At 43.4% G+C, this 25,708-nt stretch overlaps 1 protein-coding gene across 5 annotated transcripts in view; it reads left to right on the top strand.

The window, feature by feature from the left end:
• Nucleotides 1–25,708, top strand: part of DNAJC13 (DnaJ heat shock protein family (Hsp40) member C13) — a 159,034-nt gene that overhangs the window by 36,606 nt on the left and 96,720 nt on the right. For all 5 annotated transcript variants that reach the window (XR_015746067.1, XM_087947910.1, XM_087947909.1 and 2 more), the window contains exon 2: nt 24,217–24,297. Coding sequence is in view for 4 of the 5 variants with exons in the window: in XM_087947910.1 (XP_087804036.1) it covers nt 24,230–24,297 (68 nt within the window). In the remaining variant the exon portion in view is untranslated. The remainder of the gene's footprint in view (nt 1–24,216; nt 24,298–25,708) is intronic.

Genomic DNA, 25,708 nt, shown 5'->3' with positions numbered 1-25,708 from the left:
TTCAGCAGGGTTAGAAGGAGAGTGTTTGTGTGTGTTTGTGTGTGTGTGTGCGTGTGCACATGGCTGTCAAAACTCCAAAAACAGGTCAAGTACCTCTAGGGAGGTCAGTCATAAATTAGAACACTTGCTAAACAACCGGCCATCAAGTGAGGACCACTTGGTTTTGGTTTGCCAGTCACATGACCACCAAGCCATGCCTACCCAGTCACATGACCAAGCCACGCCCAGCCAGCAAGCCACACCCAGATAGTCACATGACCACCAAGCCACACCCACAAATTAGGCCACACCCATAGAACCAGTTAAGAAATTTGAATCCCACCCCTGGGTAGGGGGCACTGAGGATGAGTGTTAGCACCAAGGGGACTGAAAAAGTTTGGGAAGCCCTGATATAAAGTGTATTACTGCAAAATCTGAAACACAGAAGTTATATAAGGTTCTAATGTTATGACAAAAATATGACAACTGCACCTGTACAGTTCAGAATTCTATGGCTGCAACATGCTAATGTGTGGCGTCACTAAAGCACTTACAGCACATTTAACCGCTGTCATTAAGTGTAGAAGCACCACTTGGTAGACTGACAGATTCATATAGCATGCAAGAAATGAATTACACACTTTAAACTCCAACATAAATGAAATGACAACGGCACAATATAAAAGAATGCATGTTGATATAACATTGCCATAGCAACGTCCTCAATTTTGTCCCTATTATTAGGGCTTTATATGTCCACGATGAAAAACCAACTCTACTTTTTAGTGGGGTTGAAATATGCTCTTTCTAATGAGAATGATTTAACAGAGTTTCCAAAAGGTCTTTTTTTATAAAAGCGGATTGAAAATACCCTATTTTTGGCATTTTTACACAAAATGTCTTTACACTCAATTTGTAAAGTATTGGAAAGCAATGGGAGAATGAAATTTTATAGTCGAAAACCTTGTGTTGCTAAGTTATTACATGCAGTTTCATGTTCATCATACTTTTCCTTCCAGAGATATAAAAAGCCAAACTTTAACCTTTTTTCAAGATGCAATATTTTCGGCCAACTTTATCTAGATGGAGATTGCTCATGAGAATATTTTTATTATTTTCTTTAATAGAGCTCAAAAAGTTGTACAAGATGGCCAAGTTTTGTTCCTCTCAACAAAATATTGCCAGAGATATTACATCTCAAAGTTGCTGGAACCTGAGTCATACTGTAGAAGGCTTTGATATGGGGTCAAACAAATGACTATATCTCAGCAAGTATTGCATCGGCAAACGTAACACTGTACCAATGTTCATTGGAAACACGGGTGCATATTTACACAACATTTCATCAAAATCCGTGATGGTTAAGCAGGGACCCCCAGACCACTTGACATGGAATGGCCCCTTTGAAAAACAAACAAAAGAACTTAAACCGAAAATGTGTGGTCCACATTTTTTAAAAAAGTCAAACATGGTCTTCTGTAGCTCACTCATTTTCATTTTCTTATTTGTTCATGTTCTGGAAAAGAAAAATAAGCATTCTTGCTTTATCAAGCCCCAGATGATTTCTCAATTTAGAGTGAACAAGTCCAAAGGAAGAAAATATTCTTTAAATGCTAGCAGAAGAGGCCAGTGCAGTTAAAAGTGAAATCATTACTTCACAACAGTTTCTGAATCCAAGTGCTTAAAAAAGGAAGATCATTGGTGAAACTTTCTTTAAAACCTCATCAGCAAACATATATTTTTGATTAGCTCTGAAGTTCATTATAGTTGGCACTAGAGAAGGATGATTGCTGGATACCCATGTCATGGCTAACTTCTTTTCTTCAGCACTTAAGGTTTGACTCTGGTACCAAATATTGACAATGTTTGTGAGAAAAAGAGCTGGAGACAGTGTTTGTCTCATTCGCTGTTTTAAATCTTGTAATTTCTGCTTGTCCGTGTGTAATTCTGTTTTTAAGTGCTCAGCCTTCCAAATTTCAATAGCATCAGCAATAAAACAACTATTTTTTTAGATTTTGTTTAAAGCTTCAGAAATGGGTTTCAGGATGCTCAGCATATGTTCAACAATTCTCTTAAGAGAATTGAGGATTTTGGCTGTGATGGTGCCATCTATTTTTTCTCAATTTTGCTCACAAGTGATCATCAGAATAGGCCAGTTTTTTATATATTGTTCAAAACAGTCTACTACAGAGTTCCATCTAACATCTTGTGGGAATGTTAGCTTGGCTCCACCCATTATTTTCAGAGCTGATTGCAGCAAAATAATTGTTACGAAAGTATTCAGCAATTTCAGCAACATTATTCTTAGTTTCTGGGACACAGAAATCTTTGGCTAGGAAGTACATCAAATGAGCACTACAAACATGTTATTAGCTTGGTAGTTTCTTCATTTTTGTTCTACATTTCTTCTCACTTTGGACACATTTGCAGCATTCTCTTTGACTAAACTGCGTACTTGACATTTGACTTTGGCAGGTCCCATATATTTCTATTGGACACTGGCATTCTGGTGGGAGGGGGAGGATTGGATCTCTATATGAAGTTTCTGTTTCCTGCATTACATTGCTGTGCTGTGAGTTTCTGTTTCCTGCATTGCTGTACTGTGGGAGTGGTTTTGTTTGCACTGCTTTAAATTGCTGGTTTTTAAGTGCAAACTATTTGGCCGGTGGTCCGCAAAGCTTTGGATGAAGCCAAGCCTATAAAGCACAAGCAGACAAGAAATGAATAGAACCTAGACCTTACAAAGTGAGGGACAAAGTTTATTTTTCTACTAAGTTTCTAAATCTTTATAGCAATTTAAAAAGCTGGGCCCTAAATACATTGGATCTTTCCCCATTGTTCATATTATTAACCCTGTTGCAGTGGAATTGCAACTCCCTAAGTCATTACGGCAAGTCCACCCCATTTTCCATTGTAGCTTGTTGAAATCTTAAGTCACTGTGACCACTTGCTATCCCTGTTCCATCCCCTATTATGGTAGAGGGCGAATAGCATTTCAAAGTTCAAGAAATTCTAGATTCTCCTTAGAGCTGGTCGGATCGTCCAGTGATGGGTGGAGCTTCAGTCTCTGCTGTTGTAGGCTGAGCTTAATTTCCAAGGGACGCCTCCTTCTTCCATCACGTGTCCAGTCCTGGCGTCCCAGTTTATGCTCAGCCTTGTGCAGAGTAGGCAGATTGCGATTGTGCTCCTGGCCATTGCTTTCAGCAAAACCCTCTCAATTGAGATTTCAGCAGTTTTTCCTCAGGTTGTATCGTTTCCTTATTCTCTTTACTCTCAGTTTAGCCCTGCGCCGGTTGGTTACCTTTTAATTTTTCCTCCTCCCTGGGAGGCCTCCCGGCCCCAGGGGAGCCAGGGGAGGGCTAGCACCCTTTACAGGCTGCCCCCCCACACCCTTTCTCTTTGCCTTGCTGCCGTTTTGTTTTGTCTCCGTTCGTTTTAAAAGGCTCCTTTCGTTCCGTTTCCCCCCGCCTCCGATTTACTTATACAACTAAATTTCGTTTGAGCCTCGTTTCTTTGGAACTTCTTCCCCTGGGGAGTCAGATCGCCCCTAGGGAGGCCTCCATTGCTGCTGCTAGGCCCCTGCAGGTCCTCGAAGTTGCGGCCGCCATTTTGGCTCCGCCTCGTGGCCGGCCGCCATTTTGTGAGGCCTTTATCAACCCGATCTTTACTGCGGCCTAATTTCAAGCACAGCAGGACCCGTAGGCCTGCTCTACAGTGTTTTCTGGTGCTCTTTATTTCTTCTAAGAATCATTGGAGGCTTGGATTGCTTGATTGAATTTCTACAGTGTTTTAGCACCCGGCCAGCCATAGCGACACGGTAACCTACCCACCACTCCCACCCAGTTTCCTTTTTGTCTGGGAAGGCAGTCTGGTGCAGGCCTTGTGTATTGCCCTTCAGGGCACTTGCAGTTCAAACAGCCGAATTTCAAAAAAAAAAAAAAAAAAAGAAGAAGAAGAAGAAGCAAGAGGAAAGGAAGAGGCAGCAGCTTCTTTCAAATCTCAAACAGAATAAAGGTTTTTTCTGATCATATAATCCAAAAAAAAAAGAAAAGAAAAGAAGCAGAAAAAAGAAAAGAAGCAGAGAAAAAGAGTAACGCCTTTTACCAGGCCAATTCATTGATCCTACTGATTGATCGGGGGGGACGCATAACTCCCCAGGGCTCCCGGCCTTAATTGCAGGTCGACCCCTAAGGTGCCAACTACCTTACTCTTGATCCACACCGTTTTCAATCATCCAGAATGTGAGAAGGCAATCCTTCAAAAGGCCCTTCCTTAAAGGCCAAACAAAAGACCAGACACCTGCGCAGTCAGGCTAAAGAGCCCACTAAAGCCTCCCAACAGGAGGCCCTAAAAACGACACAGGCGCTAGAAAAAGAGATAGAAAAGCGCGCCAAACAGTCCGGTGCAATGCTCCCAGCACCAGCCACCCCTTCTACCTCTGCTCTCCCTCCCCTCCCGCAGCCTCTCCCTCCCTCTAGGCACAACAGGACTCCACAACGACACCCAGGAGAACTCCAGAGGCTACTTTCACGCCAACGGCCGCGGGCCTCGCGACAGGAAGACACTCTACCTCAGGCGGTCCCGGAACAACTCAGAGCCTGGATGGAGTTGGCCATCCGCCAGGGGATTGCGGAGGGAATGCAGAGGATAGCCAGACCAGAGTGGCCTACACAAACCACCGAAACCGTGAAGACCATTCCCTCTCCACTCCCACGAACAGATACCCCTTCAGGGAGACAGCTTCTCCCTCAGTTAGGGAGGACGATGAGGAGGGGCAGGGGATCTAGATCTGTACGCATTAGAGGGGAGGAACAATTTGAGTTGGGGTCGCTCCCATTCGACGAACCCCTTCCGGACTCTGACCCGTCAGAGCCGGAAATGTCCGAGGACGAGGGGCTCACCCCTGACCTTCCCGCCTTCGTAGGGCTCTTTAAGCCTCAGCTTTTCAAATCACTCCTCTACAAGGCCAGGAACATCTCGGGTCTAACCACCCAAGGCCTTCCTACTCCCTCTCCCTCAGACTTGGCAGCACTAGAGGACTCCATGTTCAAGCAGCCGGTGGTGGAGGCTGAGGTCATCCCAGCCCCCCATATTCTTGGACCTTATCTCCAAGCAACTGGCTTCCTCTACTGCCCCCCAGCGCCTTCAGCCCATGATAAGCGGTTTTTTAATCTTGACCCTGAGCTGTCCAACTTGTTAAATACTCCGGAGGTTGACGAGCCTGTCGCGAGCCTAGCCTCTTCTTCCGCCCTCAGTGACCCCCTGGAGGCCCTCAGGCGGAAGAAAAGAGGTCGGAACTGGCCCTGTGTCGAGCTCACCAATCAGACGCGTGGGCGATCAGGGCAGCCACGGCCGCCTCATTTTTCATCAGATCTTCTATCCGATGGCTCCGCCAGCTTAAACAACATGTCCCGACTTCTAATACACACGTGCCCATCAAGACATAGCTAAGATCACTGCATGGCAGAGTTCTCAGCTGATGCTACTTTTCACTCCGTGAAATTCTCCTCCCGCGCCATTTCCTCACATGTCTCTGCCCGCCGCCTGCTCTGGCTAAGGCACTGGCAGGCGGATCTCAAAAATAAGATGAAATTAGCCTCCGCTCCCCTCATGGGAAATAAACTATTCGGCCCTTCCCTGGATCCTCTCCTAGTTGAAGGAAGGAACAAGAAGAAGTACCTCCCATCCCTCGCCCGTAAGTCAGATCACAGACCCCTGCAGCCCTTTCGGAGGTCTTCCTTTCGTCCCTATCCCCAACCCCCCTTCCCTCCCAGATACCAAAGGCCCCCCTCCTTTGGTTCGGGACAGCCCCAGGATAGGTCTGACTCCTTTGACAGACACAGGAGAGGGGGAAACTTTAAGAGGCCCTTTTGCGGCTCCGGCACCAGGCCCTTCAGGCGCTCCAGATAAACCTCCCGATTTAATCCCAATTGGCGGACGACTCAAATCCTTCGCCAACCAGTGGGACTCATCCACCTCAGATGCCTGGGTCAGGGATACCGTCAGATTTGGCCTTGCCCTTGAATTCTTCTCCATCCCCTTGATTTCTACATGGCATGCCCCCTTTCTAAAAACCACACCAAACGCAGCCTCATGGAGGCAGCAATTCGGGCATCTACTGGAGATACAGGCCATCCAGCCAGTCCCTCCATCCCAAAGGGGACAAGGGTTTTACTCTCACTTATTCGTGGTGCCCAAACACTCAGGGGATGGAGAGCCATCTTGGATCTAAAACGGCTAAACCGCTACCTGGTTTATCGTAGATTCAAAATGAACACCCTACAATCCATCCTCTCGGGGATTAGACAGGGGATTGGTTGTCCTCCATTGACCTCTCTGAGGCATATTTACACATCCCAATCCGACCCTCCCACTACAAATTCCTGCGTTTTAGCTACAACAATCGCCACTTCCAGTACACGGCCCTCCCATTTGGACTGGCCTCCGCCCCCAGGACTTTCACCAAGATCCTGGCCGCTCTGGCTGCACACCTCAGAACCATCCCGTGCACGGCTCCACTGCTACCTGGATGATATTCTCTTCCTATCCTCCTCCAGGGATCAGGCTACCAGGGACACCTTCATTACCCTCTCCGCCCTCCAGGAACACGGCTTCCAAATAAATTGGAAGAAAAGCCAGCTCACCCCTTCCACCAGGTTACCCCATCTGGGAACCATCATAGACACAGTTAGGGCAAGGGTGTTCATCTCTCCAGAGAGGATACTCAGCATCCAGCAATCAGTAAAACTTATCAGACGGCTTAAGAAGGTCCCTCTCCTGGAACTATCAAAATTACTAGGGAAAATGATTTCTTGTATTTCCGTTATCCCCTGGGCTCGATTCCACTCCAGGTCCCTCGAGTGGTTCCTGCTCCCGTACGAAAGAGCCGGCTCCAGCAACTCCCGACGCAAGGTCAGGGTCTCGCCAAGGGTTCTCACCTCCCTCCTTTGGTGGAACAAGGCGTCGATCAACAAGGGCTGCCCCCTCAAGGAGCCCCCAAGAATCACCGTCACCACAGACGCCAGTCTGTCCGGATGGGGCGCCCATCTGCGGTCCAGCACAGCTCAGGGAAAATGGTCAGAGAGCAGGTGCAATATAAATTGGCTAGAGCTTCGGGCCATCCACCTGGCCCTCCGCTGCTTCCTCCCTCAGTTAAAGGGTTGTCACGTTCTCATCCTTACAGACAACATAACAGCAAAGGCTCATATCAACAGGCAAGGGGGCACCCAGTCAAAGAGTCTAATGAGGGAGACCGAGCGCCTCTGCCGATGGGCGGAGTCACACCTTCTTTCCCTCACAGCAGATCACATCTTGGGCATTGACAACACCCGAGCAGATTGGTTAAGCAGGGCCACCATAGACCAGGCGGAGTGGCGCCTTCACCCGGCCCTGTTCAGGAAGCAGCCGTGATTTTCGGCCTGCCAGTAATAGACCTGTTCGCCTCTCCATCCAATGCCCAACTCCCTCGGTTCATCTCCAGATTCCCGACACCAGGGGCAGAGAACTACAATGACTTACGATGCCCGTGGCCCTCTGGCCTCCTTTATGCCTTTCCTCCTCTGGCTCTGGTCCCCAGAGTCATCCAGAAGATACTCCACGAGAGGGCGGAACTGATCCTGGTAGCTCCTTATTGGCCCCGTTGCTCCTGGTTCGCGGACCTCCGCAGTCTTTCCACAGCCCCCCCCTTGGAGGATACCAGCAGACAGGATCTCCCTGTCCCAAGGCCCCCTTCTCCACCCAGACCCCAATGGCTCCAACTAGCCGTTTGGAGGTTGAGCGGGAACGTCTGAGAGAGAGAACCTTTCCACTGAGGTTATTAATACCATCTTAGCAGCCCGGCGTCCCTCCACTACAAGGATTTATGACGCCACTTGGGACTCCTTCCGCAAGTGGTGTTCCAGTCTCCACATCGACCCAAAGGTACCGTCAGTCGCCCAAATCCTTGACTTCCTCCAAGAGGGGCTCAGTAAGGGTCTATCCCCCAATACACTAAGGCGTCAGGTGGCAGCCCTATCCACCGTCATTTCCTGCGAAAAGGTCTCCTCCCTCTCTCACCATCCCCGCATCCAAGCCTTTCTGAAAGGGGCCACGAACTTACGTCCACCGTCCATTCACCGTTATCCCTCTTGGGACCTCAATAAGGTCCTGATTTCTCCCACTAGGCCACCCTTTGAACCTATGAGAGAGGTGCCTCTTCAGTTCCTGTCTTATAAAGTAGTATTCCTGGTCGCTATCACATCAGCTCGTAGGATTTCAGAGATCGCTGCTCTATCAATTAGAAAGTATCTTTGCGTCTTCCACACAGACCGGGTAGTCCTCTGACTCGACCCTTCCTTCTTACCAAAAATTAACTCAGTCTTCCACAGGGCTCAGGAACTTATCCTCTCTAACTTTTGCCCCAGGCCAACCCATGAAAGGGAGACCCTATGGCACACCTTAGACGTTAGACGGGCCCTGCGAATCTATATTAAACGCACACAGTCCTTTCGTAAATCCGAGGCCATGTTTATATCCTTCCAACCAAAGTCACAGGGACTCAAGGTACCTTCCACCACTATAGGCCGTTGGATCAGGGCGGCCATTTCCAAGGCGTACCAGGTCCAGGCCCTACAAGTGCCCAAGGGAATTACGGCTCACTCAACTAGGAGTGCGGCTACCTCAGCTGCCTGGGCCACACAGGCCCCAATACTTGACATCTGTCGGGCAGCAACGTGGGCATCCCCGTCACCCTTCATTAGGCACTATAAGATCGACAGGTACGCAGCGGCAGAGGCCTCCTTCGGAAGAAGGGTCCTCCAAAAGGTGTTTAGGGATCCTGATGAGTCAACAGACCAGACGGTGTCCCTCCCATAGGACAGGCCCCAGCTTTGGTATGTCCCATCACTGGACGATCCGACCAGCTCTAAGGAGAATGGGCGTTGGTCCTTACCTGACACGCCACTTCTCTTGGAGCTGGGAGGATCGTTCAGCCCCTCCTTTTCTTTCTTGTCTATTTCACCGTCTGGAGGGGGTCTTGTTTTTGGCCAGTGCACTTTAAGTTTAGTAAGAGGAGGGCACGACTGCCGGGTCTCCTCGTCTTCGCATAAACTGGGACGCCAGGACTGGACACGTGATGGAAGAAGGAGGCGTCCCTTGGAAATTAAGCTCAGCCTACAACAGCAGAGACTGAAGCTCCACCCATCACTGGACGATCCTCCCAGCTCCAAGAGAAGTGGCGTGTCAGGTAAGGACCAATGCCCATTCTCCACTGAGCCGAAGAGAGAATCCAGGACGCGTAGTCTCTAGTCTCATAACTCTGCAGACTTGAGTTGAAAACTAAGGACACACCCCCTGGTAACGGTCCCCAGTTCTTCACTCAGTCTCAGCATCCAGTCCTCCCTGTCCAGTCACCAGAGCACTGTGGCAGCTGTGAGATGCTTGAGACTGCCAAATTGATTGCAGTGCAGCCAGCACTGGCTCGCAAGCTTCTGAACCGTCAGGGCTTGTAGCAATTTTAAAGAGTCAGCCGTTTTTTTTTTTCCTTTTTGCTTTGACTCTTGCCTTAAATTGTGCTGAGCTCACCACTTCAGGGTTGCACTAGCCTTCTGAAGTGGTGGACAGCGACTGTGACCAAAGCAGACAGCTTTGGATCAAATAAATTTTGTTTTTATTTTTCTTTTGCCCCCTTTTTCTTTTTCTCTCTCCCTGTCAGTGGCAATTATTTTTGGTGGGCTCAAAATGGCCACCAGGGGAGCTGGTCAAGAATTATCAGCTCCTCAGCAGAGTGGCATGGTGGCCTAATGGTGAAGATGCTTGCCTTTCGCTTAGAAAGTTGAGAGTTCAATCCTACGTAGCAGTAGATATTTCTCGCTAAATAGGGGCTATATTTATGTGATTGTAAAAAAAAAGGGAGTTTATTATGTGTATATGCTTAAAGAGTAGGGAGAGAGCTGCAAGAGGATCAACTAAGTCCAGGTCTGCTAGGCTGGAGGCAGCAGCTAGGATCATAGCTAGGGCCCTAGCCCCTAAAAGATCCTCTAGGGAAGAGGATAGGCGGGCCAGGCATAGTCAAAAAGCCCTAGATAAGGAGGTTGATAAGGCGGTGAGAGACTCCAAGATGGCTGAAAACAGGGCAATCTCTCCTTTGCTCCCACAAGATGGCAGGCAGCAAGACCAATTGGCAGATAGACAATATTTGAATGCCTGATCTCCTGGTGGCTCAAGTACTCAGGATTTGCAGGGAAACCTCCAAATCAAGGCAGAAGCCACTCATAATAATTCTGAGCCACCACAAGGATTTTTGATTGCTGTACCTGGAAGCCAAGCCTCCAGCAGAACCAGACTGCACCTGAAGCCACCTTTACCCTTACAATGGCTGAGTTGCGGCCTGAGGCAAGCTATGCCATCCTTCATGAGAGCCTGGATCTCCCAAACAATTAGACAAGAATTTCAGGCAGAAGTCAACCAGCTGGGCAAGCTGCCTGGTTTTGACACCAACAGAGGCGTTCCTCAGGGCAGGCTTCTGCAGAACAGCCGATCTACTTCAGAAATTGTTCTGCATCCCCTTTGGAAAGAAGCTAGTCTTATGTTTCCGAGAGGGACCTCCTTCCAGAGAGGGACTTTTCGGTTGGGGAGTCGGAGGTAGCAAGTCCCCCCTCCTTTAAGGACCTTTTCTAGCTGGCTCTCTTCAAGACTCTGCTGGTTAAGGCTAAGAGCACGGCTCATCTTAAAAAGGACACAGTCACCCAGGATCTTCCCCCAGAGGGAGAGGATCAGGAAGATTACCTATTCACTGAGAAAGCATCTGTGATGGATGCTGTACCTGTGTCCCAGATGTTTGTGAATGTGATTAAAAAGCAGTGGGAGCCCCCTGGGGGGGTACACTCGCCCCAGTGGGTCTGAGTCTACCTTATTTAATGGGTGGTTGAGGCAGCTGCAGGGTAGAATCCCACCTGAGGACCTCAGGGTGCATCAGGACTTAAATAAGATAAAAGCCGCATCTCAGTCGACAGCTGATGCCACCCTCACATCAGCCAAAATTTCTTCCAGAGCCATAGCCTCTTCTGTAACAGCACTTAGGCTCATCTGGCTAAGAAATTGGCAGATGGATGCCAGAAACAAATGGAAACTGGCATCTGCTCCCTTCAAGGGAGAGAGGACTTTTGGGAAGGCCCTGGATCCCTTTTTGATGAAAACCAGGGACAAGCAAAAGATTCTGACCTCCCAGGGGAGGTGCTTTGATCACAGGTCTCCACCTTACTACAGAAAGCCCTCCTTCAAACAAGGGGAAGCTGGGGCAAGTAGGCCCTTCTTCCAAAGATCCTCATCCCGATAGACTGGCCTTTGCCGCCAGATGGTGTCAGAGGCAAGATGACAGAAGGTCCTTTCGGGGTTCCAACAGACCTTTTAGACGCAACAAGTGACACCCAAACCTCCTCTCCCATAGGGGGCCGTCTCGGACTGTTCTGGCAGAGGTGGGAACAGACCACAATGGACGCAATGGGTTTCTTCGGAGTAAGCCTCCTACTCATGTCCTTGTACACTCTGACACCGTTGAGAAGTGGAGAGAAAGGAGGATAGGCAAGGGAGACAACTGGAGCACATCCCCATCCAGCCTTGGAGCTAGTACTCTTGAACTTCTCTATATAAAATATGGGAAATTGAGTATCAGCAGCCGTGACATCAAACATTCTTGGGGAAGCAACACGGAGAACATTTCTTTCTTTAGTTCTGTGCCCCAGGATGAAAGAGACTGTACCCATAGAAGAACAACGCATGACTTTTCAGCCGGGTTTGATTCCTCGCTTGCAGAGGTGGGGGGGGTTCAGAGCCCAGAAGAAGAGGAGCCACACACATGACATCTAGTGGCGAATGTTCAGAGTCCTTACCTCAACATGAACCGCAGGAACGATCTTGGGGATCCCCCAGAAGGACTGGCCGCTGGGAACAGCGCATGGTATGGGGGCCACCCCCACTGCAAACTTCTTTTGATGGAAATCCTGATTGCATAGCTTTATTTCTCAGCCAAGTAGTAAATCATTTGGAATTATATGCAACATATTACCCCTCTCAATGGTCAATGATAATAGCAATTACTGGGATGTTAACTGGAGATGCAGCAGGTTGGGTGGCAGAGTTGCATAGTGCCCGTGCTAGAGAATTGATTGATGTAGAGTTATTCTTGGATTCGCTTCGTAATCAATTCGAGGATAAATGTAGAGTACACCAGACTGAGGAAGCAATAATGGCATTAAAACAGAATGGAAGACCAGCTATTGAATATGTTAGGGAGCTCAGAAGATTGGCTGGGAAATTGAGAAGTTGGCCAGAACAGGGAATTCAGGGCTGGTTTAGATCGAGGATTACAACAGGCTTGTCTCTACAGGGGTGTGCCCTAATGAATAACTGAATGGTATAAAACTGTTGAATTAGACATAGGGTTGAAGGAATTTAGAGAGAAATCTGAAGTTCCACGAAAAACTGGTTCGGTTAGAACTAATGTGGGAATAGGAAGGGGTGTGCATGGAATTGTGGCCAACAATACCAGGGGTCGTTTAAATCTTAGGTGTTTTCATTGTAATATATGGGGACATAGGGCGTTTGAATGTCCTACGATAGATACAGGATGTATGAAGCAAACAGCGAGGAGTCCTTCTGGAAATGTTTCACAAATTGGATATAGTGGCAGGGGAGTTAGTAATCATGAAAAATCACAGGGTGTCGCACAACAAGAACCATCAATAGCTCCGGCCACACGAGAGATGAAGCAATACAGTGAACAGCATCAGCCGAGAGTTGTGTCGGGACTGTATGACAGTGGGATGACAGCCAAGAAGCCATTTATAACAGCTATAGTGTTAGATAATGTAGGACTTAGGGGCCGATATGGAGCATTGATAGATACTGGATGTACCAGATGTCTGATTATCAACGTGTGGTGGATGAACTGCATGTGTCATTAGAACCCCTTCCTACCCCCATTAAGTTCGAGCAGGTTGATGGGTCATTGTTGCGGGGGGGATACCGGCCAATTTGATTACCGTTCCTATTCGATTAGAAATTGGAGCCCATTGGGAACAATTAAGGTTTATTTCAGTATCGGAAATGCGAGAGCCAGTTATTTTAGGTTTAGTATGGTTGGATCGTTGGAATCCCATTTGGTGGGAAGCCAGTTTTAGACGGTTGAGGCTTACTATAGGTCCAGAACCACCACAACAAGAACTAGAAGTACAACAACAGAGTTCAAGGTTGGAGCCCGTTAGTTTGCTCGATGAACGTAGTAGTTCCTCTTTTCCATCAGTATATCAGGATTTGGCAGAAGTATTTAGTGAGACAAAGTGTGAGATTCCACCACCGCACCGCCCAACGGACTGTGCTATTGACCTGATTCCAGGGGCAAAATTGCCAAAACCCCGGATGTATGCAATGACACTGAAGGAAATGACAGAAATGCAGAACTTTCTAGTCAAGAATTTAGCTCAGGGATTCATTAAAGCCAGACAATCGCACATAGCTGTCCCTGTACAATTTCGAGAAAAAAGAGATGGTGGCCTACGTTTCTGTGTTGATTTCAGAGGACTGAATGTAGTCTGCGTCAATAACCTGTACCTGTTACCATTAATCAGTGAGTTGGCTACCTTATCAACTGGACGTTTCTTTACTAAATTAGACTTGCGCGAGGCATATTATCGGGTGAGAGTAAGACCTGAGGATAAATGGAAGACAACATTCAATTGTCCCCTCGGAAGCTATCAATTTTGAGTAATGCCTTTTCGATTACAAGGGGCCCCCGCGGTGTTCATGCAACTTATTAATGGTGTACTACAAGAACATTTATACCATGGTGTACTGGTATATTTGGCTGATATACTTATTTACACAAAAACTATGGAAGAACACATCCAATTGATGAGTGTATTAACTAAATTATTAAATGCCAAATTATATATCAAATTATCTAAGTGTGAGTTCCATTGTATGAAACTAGACTACCTGGGATACCAAATCTCTAATGCAGGATTGGAGATGGATCCAATGAAGGTAAAAGCTGTAATGGAATGGAAAATCCCCCAAACAAGAAAACAGGTACAAAGTTTTTGGGCTTTGCAAACTTTTATTGACAATTTATACCTAAATTTGCCCACATTGCACTGCCATTAACTGAGTTGCTAAAAACAAAGAAACAAATAGAAAAACCAAAGCCAACCCAACCAGTTAAATGGTCGGAACAAGTTAACAAGCCTTTGTAACATTGAAATCGTTATTCTCTCAAGCACCCATTTTATGACATCCTGACTCAACGAAGAAGTACATCATGCAGGAGGATGTGAGTGATGTGTCCATAGGGGCTGTCCTGTTACAAGAGAACGAAACCAGAGCACTACAGCCATGCGCATATACATCACGGAAGTTTACTACCACAGAGAGAGGCTTGGCAATATGGGAGAAGGAGGCCTTTGCTGTAAAATGGACACTAAGTACTTGGAGACATTTCCTGGAAGGAGCACAGGAGGTTTTTGAAGTATGGATAGATCACCGAAATTTAGAAGCATTACAAAAACCAAGACTATTGTCTCCTAAGCAGGCCAGGTGGGCCCTGTACTTTAATCGATTTAATTTCAAATTAAAGTATGTACCTAAAGGACAGAATTTCATGGCAGATGCCTTGTCCCGGTTGCCTCAATATCAATCAACATGAGATATTATTATTCAACCCCTAATTGTTGATAACTCATCCAAAAATGTTGGTCAAGTGACTCATTTAAAGGAAACAACCCATGACACAATACGAAATGCTACTGCACAGGATGATTGGCTGAAAAAAAAATCCCATTTGTGTTCATTTAAAGATGGGATACCTTGGAGAGGAAATAAAGTGTATGTGCCAGCTAAGTGTAGGGACGAAATACTTGCAAATTGTCATGATGTAAAACAGGCAGGACATTTCGGATTTTTAAAGATATTACGTCTAACCCGCTTTCAGTTTTTGTGGCCCAAAATGAGGGTTGATGTTGAACACTATGTAAAGCCATGCCATGTATGCGCAACATCTAAACCTAGAGTAGGCAAACCAATGGGACTATTGCAAACCATATCAGAGCCAACATGTCCATGGCAAGATAGAGCCATGGATTTTATTGTTGAATTGCCAAACAGCAAGGGATTAATTGTAATATGGCCCATAGTTGACTTATTTTCAAAACAGGTGCACTTTGTCCCCTGTAAAGGCCTACTATCGGCAAGACGATTGGCAGACATGTTTGTAACACAAGTTTATAGATTACACAGGGCGCCCAGAAGAATAATATCCGACGGGGGTGCAATTCACGGCACAATTTTGGAAGGCGTTCCTCGTTTTGATGGGTTCTTCTCAGGAGTCAGCTTGGCATACCACCCGAGCACAAACAGAGCCGCAGAAAGAGCTAATGCCATGGTCGAACAATATTTAAGATCGTATATCTCACATCAACAAAGAGAATGGGTAGATTTATTACCGTTCGCTGAAATTGCTTACAATAATGCACTGCATAGCAGTACCGGGTACAGTCCATTCTATATAGTACATGGTATGGAATTCAGCCCAATTCCGGAGTTCACCTGTCAAGAAGAAGATCCACCTGGTGTTAAAGAATGGGCAGAAAAAATACAAGGATGTTGGAATAATGTACAAAAAGCATTAGAAAAAGCTTCCAGAGAATATAAAAATCAAACAAACAAAAATGACAGGATATTAAACCCTTCCAGGTGGGAGATAAAGTATATCTTTCTACCAAATATATCAAATTAAAACTGAACAGCCGGAAACTGGGCCCAAAATATTTAATTTACTTAAAACAAGTGTCACTAGAAACGATGAGATACCTATGAAACCAGTACGTGGAGAATCAGAACAATTCAAAATAGATAGAATACTAGATTCTAGAATACGAATACATAAAATTAAATACCTAGTGCGATGGAAAGGGTATCCTGAATCAGAGACATCCTGGGTGAATGAGTCGGATATATGTGCAGATAGACTGAGGCAAAGATTCCACAACCTTCATCCCGATAAGCCAGGGGCCGTTGTATAACCCCTATACACCATTATCCCTTTGTCTAATGTGTTCTTGTATTCTAGGCAGAATCTTGGTAGAGGGGGCCACCTGTCATGACTCCAATGAAGAACAGACTGGAGCCAAGATAGCCAAGATGCAATACGACCCTAGTCTTTTACTTACCTTACATTGATTGTTACAACATTGGCGTTACGATGAAAATTCCTCAAATGACTGACATCGACTTCCTGACAAGGAGTGGTGCAATAATGATGATTAATGGATGGATGTCAAGGGAGTGGTGTTGTAATAATGGTGCGGGGCAAATGGGGGATGGGGTGAATTGTCACGGGGGTGCATGGACTCATTGAACAGGGGATAGGTGCAGTTACCATGTTTCTTTCATTTAAGGATGTCGGCTGTTAGGCAGCAAAGGCGGCTGGAAGGTGGTTATAGTAATTATGTTATTATCCAAGGTATAACATGTATAAATACAGCTCTGGGTTGCAACCAAAACCAGAGCTGACTTTAAACATAATTTGATCGCTGTTACCTGTTGTAACAAGAGACGAATAAAAACTTCACTGAAGCTACACGAGTGAGTTGTTATCGTTCACCCCCTCAATATCGGATGAACAGGTGACAACTGATAGAGAGGGCGGAGGTTCTGTTGGTAGCCCCTTACTGGCCCAGGTGCCCATGGTTCGCCAATCTGGTGGACCTGTCAGTCGCCAGAACCTGGAGAATTCCTCTGCACAAGATCTCCCTCAGCCAGGGCCCGATCGAGCACCCAAATCCAGCTTGGTTTTGGTTGACCGTCTGGCACTTGAGCGGGTGCTCCTGAAACAGGAGTTTTCCAGAAGGGTCATTCAGACCATCCAGGCAGCCAGAAGACTTTCCACGACCAGGATATATGACACATCATGGAGGTTTTTCAAGATGCGGCTGGTGTGCCAGTCACCTATTCGAACCTACTGCTGTGCCTGTGGCAAATGTTCCTGCAGGACAGGTTGGACAGAGGTCTCACCTCCAGTACCTTGAAGAGACAGGTGACTGCCTTGGCCTCTGTGTTTCCGGTCAAGGACTCAAACCACTCTGGCCCAACACCCCAGGATGAAAGCTTTCCTTAGGGGAGCCACTAATTTGAAGCCACCAGTGGTCCACCGTTACCCCACCTGGGATTTGCCTAGGGTCCTGCAGGCACTGACTTCTCCTCCATTTGAACCCTTGCATGAAGTCAGCCTTCGCCTACTCACGTGCAAGGTATCATTCTTAGTGGCCATTATTTCGGCCAGGCGTATCTCAGAGTTGGCGGCCTTATCCATGTGTGTTTTTCATGCAGACAGGGTGGTTTTGCAGTTGCACCCTACCTTTCTGCCCAAGATGAACTCCTTATTCCATCGCTCACAGGAGTTGATTTTGCCTGACTTCTGTCCAGGGCCTACCCATGCACTGGAGAGAAAATGGCACACCTTGGACGTTAGGAGGGCCCTCTGTATTTACATCTAAAGGACCTCCTCTTTTAGGAGGACTGAAGCCTTGTTCGTTTCCTTTCAGCCGTCAACTTTGGTTTGCAGGGTGACATCTTCTACCGTGGGTCGCCTGCTCAGAACCTGTATTGAGAAGGCCTATGAGTTACTGTCTCTTCCTGTGCCCAGGAGAATCCTGCGCACTCAACCAGGAGTGCAGCAACCGCTGCATCCTGGGCAACACAGGCTTCGGTTCTGGACATTTGTAGAGTTTCGACTTGGTCATCTGTGATCCCATTCAAAAGATATTATAAAATTGACTCCTTTGCCTCAGCAGAGGCGCCCTTTGGAAGACGAGTCCTGCAGGGCGTTCATGTAGAAATGGGGACGTTCAACCAATCCAGTTCCTTCCCGTAGGACAGCCATCAGCCAGTTTTGGTATGTCCCATCCTGGATTCTCCCTTCGGCTCAGTGGAGAAGGGGTGCTGGTCCTACCTGAACGCTTCTTCTCAGGGGGCCAAAGGGAGAATCCAGTCCCGCCCTGTATTCTGTCTGGTCGAAGTAGGGAGGAAATGTTTTTTTCTCGCAGTATCAAATAGGCTATCTGTTAGAGGATGAGGAGCAGCTGAATTCGCTTCAACATCGTTCAGAGCTGGGGGAGGGGGTGTCCTCAGTTTTCAACTTGGTCTGCAGAGCTATGAGACTAGATACTACCCGTCCTGGATTCTCCCTTTGCCCCCCGAGAAGAAGTGTTCAGATAGGAAATTCCGCTGAGCCACTAGATACTGAGTCAGTACCTGGTGGCTTGAAAACACCTCTTCTCACACAATGAATGGATTCACAAAAAACATGTGCATGTCCCTAAATTAATACGTATTTTTCATCAATTGTACCCTGACAAACCTCCTTGATTTTATGTTTTTTTTTCTCCCCTCTTTTTGTTTTTGTTTTTTTCAGGTGGGCTTCCCATTTTTCGGTGGGGGGGGGCAGCATGTCATATCCTATATATTTCAATTGGGATGCTGGCATTCTTGTGGGAAGGGGAGGATTGGAGAGATTGCAATATGAAGTTTCTGTTTCCTGCATTGCTTTGCTATGAGTTTCTGTTTCCTGCGTTGCTGTACTGTGGGAGGGGTTTTGTTTACACTGCTTTAAATTGCTGGTTTTTAAGAGGACAATTTAATTAATGCCTAGATCTCTTGCTATCACAAGCCTTTCAATAAAAGCTCCTTTGGGAACAACTTTAGTTTCAAGAGTCCCGCTTTCTTGCAAAGATTTGGAGAGGCAAGACCTTACAATTTTTTTCCTGCGTGTTAATGATAACTTTTGCTGCTACTTCTAGTATGCTGCTGTGTGAGCATTTCCTGAAGTATCAATTGTTTCTTCAAGGAATACATTCCCTTTTTTATTGTTATATCGTTGTAGACATTACTCCGTCCATCAAGACTTAGGTTAACAATTTTACCTTCTAGACTTGTTGCACATTGCATAATTTCTTCATCATATACTTTATCCAGCAGTTTCCCTGCAACATCTAATCTACTTGATAGACTGTATCCTACTCTCAGTTGACTGAATGGTATTAACAAAGTGTGGGTTTTCAAGCAGCAAGTCAGTGCTGTTATTTTATTATTTAAACCATGTATGCTGATTGTGAATTTATCATTGTATTCATACACAGTCCAACCTAAAAAAGGAATATTTGCATATTTCAACTCATTTCTTTTTGCAACTGTATAAAAATGGAGTGCCATGTAGTAACAATAGCAGATATATATTATTGCTTTATAACAATACCTCATGGCAGTCTAAAAATATGGTGAAATAGAAACAGTTCACCAATCTGAAGGTCCTTTCATTACAGAGTTTCTTATGTTGTTGTTTCATTTGGGCCACCAGGCTTTGCATCTCTTTGCTGCATTGCTTGCATTTTGCATGCTTTACCCATGGGTAGAAGAACTTCATTAAAATATTCCCAAACTGGGTCTCTTTTATGGCTTGCTGCCATTTTGCTGCTCAAAGGAGGAATAAAGCACTTCAAGCTATGTGCAGAAAGATAACAAGGTTTATAAGCTGCTTAGAAAGTTTCACTTTCATTTTTATTGCATGCCCTTCTTCCTCACACTTTGAGCCTGGTGGTACAGATGCAATTCTTTTCAAACAAACATACAGTTTGTAGTATACATAGATTTCCAAAACAATGGGATAAAGGAATTTCCTGAACTTTGCTTTATGATTTATCTCATGGTTACTGTGAAATTGTGTGAATAGATCAACAGATCAAATCTCAGCTTGCAGAGCTTGGATTCATTGAATGAATTTACAAAAAATGTAAAATTATCAGACTTTTAAATTAAATATCTCATCTGATTCTTTAATGTGGGTGATTTTATTCATCTATTTTTAATTTTATATGGGCACTTTTAATTTTATTGTAATTTATAATATATTACTTCAGGCATTTATAATGTAAGAAGTTACAATACTGCTCCTGTTGTGTCAAAAATTGCAATGTGGTTGGGTGCTTTAATTTCTAAACCTAAATATATTTGGCTGAATGTTTAAAAAACAAAATGTATTGCAGGAAATGTTTTTGTGCAAATGTATATATATATATGTTTCTATATTAAAAAGACACAGTATTAAAGGTGAAAGATTTATACGATCTGAAGAGAAACAGACTTCATGGTGACGTCACGGTGCAGAGCAAGGAGAATGGGCTCTGTTCTTTCCTGCCTGATTTTTCTCACTTGGAGGCCCATTTGGGCATTGTGAATCTTGAATGGAGGCATGAAATAGAGGGGAAGCCCCGGGAGTAGCGAGGAAGAAAGTAACCTCCCACTGTGAGAAAGGGAAATCCCTCAAATTCAGTGAGAAAGAGATCATCAGATATCAACAGATATGGCAGATCCGGAGCTGTGACAAGCAGCTGTGATTGGGAAGAAGAAAAGTGAGAACAACACAAAGGCATCGAGGAAGATACAGTGAACTTTGACCATTTAAGGAGGTGAGAAAAGTGAGTCCTGAAGTACTTGACTGTAGAAGTAAGTTTCTGACAAAGGGTAAAAGCGACCCTAAAAAGAGCGGTGAACTGGTGTTGGGAGCAGAGCTTTAAAGAAAATTGACTTTACTTTTTGATAGTCTAAGAAGATTAGAGATTTGGGAGATCAGGAGAGGACTAACTAACATTGACCTAAGAAGATTGCTATAAGTTTGCAATAAAACAAGAAAACAGAAACGACGTCAACCAGGAGCCCTCCCTGTGAGAGGAAACCATATTAGTGTGGGACAGTGATTGTGCAAACTGATGGAGAGACCCATTAAATGGCAAGAAGTGGCTGATGAAATAGAAGGGACAGGAAGGGTTTGATGATCAATATTGAAAGAAAAACAGAATTGTTTAGATACATGCATATATTAATTATAACATTCTTAGATAATTTGTATTATATATTTGCAGTTTATATACTATAAGCTGCAAACCATAACCTGATTATTATACTATTTTTATATATATTATACATACATTTTAACTACCTTATATTGGGAAACATAATAATATTGATATACTTTGATTGTACCTTTTTCAGTGATTTCAACTGTGATTATCCTAGATTGTTAGATATATAAAGATCCATACTAAACATATTATATTTTTATATATTGATATTTATTATATATTATCTCTATTTACTGGGTTCAATAAGCAAAGTTAGTAATGTCAAATTGAAGGATTGGGAGAATAGTGAAAGATAGATAAATTTCTTATTACTTATACATACTCATATTAATCTGACATGACATAGACTGTTGTAGATTATTGAAGTGGAAAGGAAAATTAATGATAGTATTGAAAGGTATTTTTAGAACCTTAAAAATATCAAATACAGCAACAATCACAGAAGCAGGGGAAAAAACAACACCCAATCCATCATTGGCAATTGCATCCCCATCGGGTCAGTGTTCAATTGAAGACCTGCTGAGTTCTGAAAAAGCAAGCTCTACCTTAAACATGCAGACAATACAAACGACTCTTATAACAATACAGGAAATGATGAAAATCCATGAAAAAATAGCAAGAAATCACGAAGACTTCAAAAATGAGATGGTGGAAATGAAAGGTGAGATACGCAAATTAGATGATAAGATAGGGACAAAGCAATAGACAAGAATGAACAAAAAATAAAGACAGAAGAAACTAAGGTGGAACAAACTGAAAAAAGTGGTCACAGTGGAACAGAAGCTGATGGCGGCAAACAGGAGAAGCAATCGTCCACTTAGAAATGGAGAGGATTTCCTTCTTCCTGATGTTTCAAAACATGCCTGAAGCCAAAGATGAAGATTTGTTGAGAGTTATGTCAGAATTGTTGGCGGAGACGTTGCAGAGAAGCAAACAAGAGGTGCAAAAAGAAATAGATGAGGTATATAGAATATATACTAATTACACAAGACAATACAAGTTACCGAGAGAGGTCCATCTAAGATTTTTTAGAAAAAAGGCAAAGGATGGAATTTATCAAATAACAAGGGATGAACCACCGACTTTTAAGGGAAAAGAAATACAAATGCTGAAGCAAATCCCAAGGAGAGAGAGAGAACAGGGAAAAGATTATAAGTTCTTGGCATCACAATTGGTTAAACGTAATGTGCTTTTTAGATGGCTCATCCCAGAAGGAATGTTAATAACCTGGCAAAAAAAGAAGTTCAAAATAGACAACTTAGAGAAGGCACAAGAATTTTTTGACCTCTGTATAGCGGCAGAGGAAGATCAAGGAAGCAGAGAAAAAAATTGAAAGCAGGAGTCAGAAAGAACAACAATTGGAAGAGAGAGAGAGAAAACAAGAAGAAAAAGATGAGAAGAAACTGAACGATTTAAAAGGGAAGGCACAAGAACAAGACCACTGAGGGAAACAAGCACAAATAGATGTCAGCAAGTTGTATATAGGAAATAAGATGGAAGAGGAAATTAGGATGCTCTCAATAAATATTAACGGATTACATTCCCCAGCAAAGAGAAAGCAAATATTAGCTAAATTACAGAAACAAAAGATGGATATCATATGTCTACAAGAAGTACACATCAAAAAACAGCATGGCAAGTGTTTAGAACTAGCAAAGCTTGGAAATCTTTATCTCTCTCTCACACACAAAAAGAGGAATACTGGTATATATCAAAGAATGATTAAGAAGAGAAAACAATATCCAAAATATACAACCTTCTTTTGAACTTTAAAATGGAAAGAGAAATTGTAAAAGAAAGAATGATAGCTTTGGCGAAAAATTTGGGATATAATATTGAATTAGAATATTTGGAGAAAATGTGGGGGGAAAACTATATAAGAAAATACATACAAAATGTTTTATAAATGGTATTTACCCCCTACCAGATTGGCAAAGATGTTCCCAACCAGGAACCCAAAATGCTGGAAATGTAAAAACAAACAGGGCCCCTTCTTCCATATGTGGTGGACATGTTTGGAAGCCAAAAGCTATTGGAGTAGAATCCATAAGTGGATAGAGGAAATAACAAAACAAAAAATTGAATTCAGGCTGGAACTGTTTTTATTGGGAATATTAAGGGGGGATCATATGAAGACAGACATATATATCATTTTACATATAATAACTGCAGCCAGGATTGTGTATGCACAGTACTGGAAACAAGAAAATATACCATCTGAGGGGACAGTGATAAGAAAGATTCTGGACTGCGTGGAGATGGACAGGCTGACCCTAGAGCTAAAAGATAGAAGTGAAACGGTATTATTTGATCTGGGACGCCTAGTATGCATGGTTAGACAATAGACACAAAAGTAACACAGTAATTAATATATGAATGTCAATGATGCTGTAATGTTGAAAGTGTTAATCTGTTATAAATTGTTGGAAAATGTCTAATAAAAAGTATTTAAAAATAATAAAAAGACTGTTCACTTTAAATAGTAAATGAAACATTCACTTGAAGTTGCCCTTTTTGAAATAGTTGTTAATTATTGTTCAATAATTTTATTAGGTTTTTTACAAAATAAAAAATACAAATTTAAAGAAAAAGTAAAGTAAAAGAAAAGTGATAAACACAAGAAAGTAAGTGAAAAGACCAAAAAAGAGATATTATTTAATTCTTTCTAAGGTTACAGCCCAGCTCCCTTTTTTCATATTTTACCTTTTTTTAATTGTCTGATGTATAAGTCACAAGTTCATTTTTTTGTTCTGCAAAAAATCCATAAAGGTTGTTTCACTAACAAATGTATTTGTTGTCTTTTCCCTAATCAAACAGTCAATTTGCTATCTTTGAAAATTCTATCATCTTCACCAATCATTCCTCCATTGTAGGTATTTAAGTCTTTCCACCTTTCTGCACATGATCAATTTTCTGCAGTTACCATGTATAAAAAAACCATTCCTAAGTGTTTTGTAGTTGTCTGTCTATTAGTCCCAAAAAGAGAAGTTTTGGTTTCAGATGAATATTAAACTTTAACTTTCTCTTTATAACCCAAAACTTTCTAGACTTTTCAACAAATCCACCAGACATGATAAAAAGATGTTTTTCACATTTCCAACATAGATTTGACATACATTTATACTTTCTGGAAAGTTTTTATGATGTCTGTCCAAAGGTATATTATTTTGTAAAAATGCACTTTTAAATTATAGTGTAAATTTCAATCTTTTCAGCTATTCATCTATATATTGTAACCAAATTCTTAGCTCTTGTTATTATACTCTTACAATACTAAGATTTTTTGTTACAGGTTGTAGCACAAAATGAACATAATTAGGGAAAATAAAGATTTGGCCTGCTTTTATACAACAAAACATTCATGGAGAGGAAGGTAAGCTATGAGCTGAAATTTTTGTTTTGAATTGTCAGCACATGTTGGGAAATATTCAGCCTGGCAAGCAAGAGGGTTCAAGTGTAGAGTAGCCTGGAGTCATACACAACTGCAAAAAGGCTAAGCCTAAGCCAAGTTCCTTGAAACCTTATCTACTTGTTCCAAAGGATAGACTGCCAGACTGGAGAGATGTCTGTATTATAAGCAAAACATAATAAAGTAGTCAGCTTGATCATTGCACATATGGGACTGGTTGACAGGACATTAATGCATAAGAGCAAAGAATCACTGGCTTGTAGGAACTTTGAAACTTGTAAGTAACCCTAAACACATATGCACCACACCCATATAATGAAATCTAAGTTGGCCTGTAGGCATGGCATACTGGCTATTAACAACTGTTGGAAAAGTTAGGACTAGTAAAAAATACATTTGTAGCAGTAAAATATCCTGAAATGGGTTTGGAGCTGGAACATTCCACATTTTCTGCATGCCCCAATTTTATTAGCAAGTTCTTGTATAATTTTTTTTCCTGACAATTGCTTACAGTCAGTTGAGTTGAACAAAGTTTCAGCAACATATGCATTTCATTTCAAATGCATTCTTCTTTTTCTTCCCCTACCCTTCCCTCTCTGCCTTGTCCTCCCCCTCCTCCTCTTCCTCCTCCTTACAAGATAGCAAATATCCACATGCATTTAAAAACTTATAATGTTTAATTATTAAGGCAACTCTAAAGGAATTGTATTATATATAGTGTATAGTATTTTAGTCCAGGTCTGTTTTAATACACAGCCTAAATTAAAATATGACATCTGTTTTAAATCTGTGTATGAAAATGTTTACATTAATTGAATAATTATTCTTGTGTGTGTGTGTGTGTGTGTGTGTGTGTGTATACACATACATACATACATGCATACATACATACACACATACACACACACACACACATACATGGTAATCAGCTTTGTTCGGGTATTACATATACATGTATACATATATACATACATATATATATATATTTGTTTTCTTAAGTTTTCGCGGGTACTTACATGTATGGTATTCAGCTTTGTTCGGGTATTTTCCCACGTCATTATAGTTGTGCTTTTAAAGTTGTAGCAACATTTCGACGGAATCTCATCTGCCATCATCAGACTTCAGTATTGTGTTTGTCTGTGAGTCAGACTCACAGCCATTTCTGTTTTAAATTTGGTGCTAGCCTACGCTGTGCCAGAATGTTTTTTTCTTCATCCTGATTGGTTGGGAGTCTTGGTCTGTGTTTATTGGTCTTGGAGTTTGCTGTGTTCTGCTTGATTGGTGTTTCTAATATCTTCTGTCTGTTTTGTAGCTTTTTTTGTCTTGATTGGCTGGCAACATTGTGTTTCCTGTATTGGAGGCTTTTAGTGTGACT

The sequence above is a fragment of the Notechis scutatus genome, chromosome Z, assembly GCF_049901735.1.
Source record: "Notechis scutatus isolate UNSWTSFEM ecotype Mainland chromosome Z, rNotScu1.2, whole genome shotgun sequence".
Lineage (NCBI taxonomy): Eukaryota > Metazoa > Chordata > Lepidosauria > Squamata > Elapidae > Notechis > Notechis scutatus.
This window is presented reverse-complemented; position numbering and strand designations above follow the sequence as displayed.